Raw genomic sequence first — 2,462 nt, 5'->3', positions numbered from 1 at the left:
AGGGATTCTCCTCAATCCATAACCCGGGGGGATTGTCCATGTGCCATGAATGAGACCCTCATGACAGCACCCTTGTATCCTCAGACACACCCACGTGGACCCCACATCAGCTATACCAAAATCCCACCACACTAGCCCATACATGCCTTTGTACTCAAATCCAATAAATTATTATTATTATTATTTTGTAATACAAGTTCATTCTCTATATATAACCCTCCCTACCCTCCTTCCCACTCCATCATCCACTCTCTCCTCCTCAATTGCATAAAATAACACAAAAATGTCGGGCGTCTATGTGTTCAGGCCCAGTGGGTTCAGCATTGATGGTCAAGCGACCAGCCAACGCCGAAAGGTCTTGGTTTACAGCCCGACTAACGAAGTTATCACTTCATACGCATCCTTGGAACACAAGCTCTTAGGATTGGGATGGGAGAGGTACTACGACGACCCGAATCTTCTCCAGTTCCACAAGCGGTCGACCGTACACCTCATCTCACTCCCTAAAGACTTCAGCCAGTTCAAGTCCATGTACATGTTTGACATCGTTGTGAAAAATCGCAACATTTTCGAAGTTAGGGACATGTAGGTTGTCACCAGTTACCCATAGCTAGTATGTGTTTTTATATTTCTATGTTAAGGTTGTCTTGGAGCAGTTTGAATGGCTAAGTTGTATGGGTGTATTGTTTTCAATCACTCCTTTTTGTTACTTCTTATGCGTTAATGTATATAATACTGGTGGTTCTGCTGACTACTATAAGCTTTATATAGTACCATATGTGTATTATTATCATATTTGCATATTTACATGTTGTATTTATATTCTACTCTTCTTCATAAGTAATAGAATAGGAGAGAGAATCAATCTTAAATTCTATAAGAGTACAATCTAGTGAGTTTAAGATTTTCAATAGTAAAATGTCAGTTTGTGCGCTAGCTCTACGAATTGAGTCTTTTTTCAAAGGTTTTGTTTTATGCTTTTTGTTTCACTTTGGACATTCTATCACTATCTCGCGAAGTCCTATCACAATCTTGAGACTAAGAGCTGCCATGACAAGGTTTGTTTTCAAGGCACGAGTTCTCAAGGTTGCTTGAAAATAGCAGGTTTCTATTACATGGAATCCCAACGCAAGCTATACCCCAGTGCCCACTTATATCAAGGGAAGTTGGCTGCAATCTCAGATGATTGATGGTCAGCTGGGTAAAGGAGTGCAGAAGTGATGGCAGAGTTTTCCAGGTTGCTTGAAAATAGAGGTTTTCATTGCATGGAATCCCAACTCGAGCTATCCCCCACTGGCCACTTGTATAAATGGAAAGCGTCCGCAACTTTGATGGTTAATGGTTAGCTGGGTAAAGGTGTGCAGATATGATGGCACGAGTTCTCAAGTTTGCTTGAAAATAGCATGTTTCTATTATTTGGAACCCTAATGCAAGCTATCATTTAGTATCCGATGGTCAGCTGGGTAAAGGTGTGCAGAAGTGATGGCACGAGTTCCCAAGGTTGCTTGAGATTAGCAGGTTTCCATTGCATGTAATCCCAGTCCCCCACTGGCCACATATATAAATGGAAGGTGTCTGCAACCTTGATGGTTAATGGTTAGCTGGGTAAAAGTGTGCAGATGTGATGGCACGAGTTCTCAAGGTTGCTTGAAAATAGAATATTTCTATCATATGGAATCCCAACGCAAGCTATCATTTAGCATCCGATGGTCAGCTAGGTAAAGGTGTGCAGAAGTGATGGCACGAGTTCTCAAGGTTGCTTGAAAATTGGTGGTTTCCATTGCTTGGAGTCCCAATGCAAGCTATCCCCCAATGGCCACTTATATGAAGGGAAGGTGTCTGCAGCCTTGATGGTTAATGATTAGGCCGTAAAGGTGTGCAGAAGTGATGGCAAGAGTTGCTTGAAAATTAATGCAGGTTTCCATTACATGGAATTCCAGTGCTAGCTATCCCCCAATACCCACTTATATGAAGGAAAGGTGGCCGCGGCCTTGATGGTAGATGGTCAGCTAGGTAAAGGTGTAGTAGTGATGCCTTTGTCTGCCTGGTCATTATGATTTTTGAAGAGCTGTGATTTAGTGAATGGCCTCTCATGTAAGGGGGCAGAATATGTGTCACAAATGCCGAGATTTGGGTTCCAAGGGTGCCTTATTTAGGCTTGGATCTATGACACCAGCATGATCATACGCATGGGACATGGATCACTGGGTGACCAAACGTGGTGGGATTTTGTTGGGATGACACCTGTCATTATGAGAGATGAGGTCATATAAATTATGTATTAAAGTTGTTTGGTTGAGTTCATGCTCAACCAGACCTATTTCTGATAGTGGCATGTGGCACAATCGAATTCTGCCATGCCAGTCACTATCAGAGATATCCCTGGTGACCACTCACCAGCTTCCTGATCTTTGACACTTAGTCCCTCCTTACCCTTGTCTAAGGCTCATTGTAATGCATGT

At 42.6% G+C, this 2,462-nt stretch overlaps 1 protein-coding gene across 1 annotated transcript; it reads left to right on the top strand.

Annotated features, from left to right (window-relative positions):
* Positions 1-219: 219 nt before the first annotated feature.
* On the top strand, positions 220-709 carry LOC131231052 (flowering-promoting factor 1-like). The gene has a single exon (XM_058227136.1). The coding sequence runs from the start codon at positions 284-286 to the stop codon at positions 587-589; it is 306 nt and encodes a 101-aa protein (XP_058083119.1). The 5' UTR covers positions 220-283; the 3' UTR covers positions 590-709.
* The last annotated feature ends 1,753 nt before the right edge of the window (positions 710-2,462 follow it).

Source organism: Magnolia sinica, chromosome 17 (assembly GCF_029962835.1).
Source record: "Magnolia sinica isolate HGM2019 chromosome 17, MsV1, whole genome shotgun sequence".
Taxonomy (NCBI): Eukaryota; Viridiplantae; Streptophyta; class Magnoliopsida; order Magnoliales; family Magnoliaceae; genus Magnolia; species Magnolia sinica.
Note: the sequence above shows the minus strand (reverse complement) of the source record. Positions and strands in the feature narration are given on the sequence as shown.

What these genes read in the sequence shown, in the direction of transcription:
- LOC131231052 (XM_058227136.1), top strand. Translation starts at nt 284, where the DNA reads ATGTCGGGCGTCTATGTGTTCAGGCCCAGTGGGTTCAGCATTGATGGT.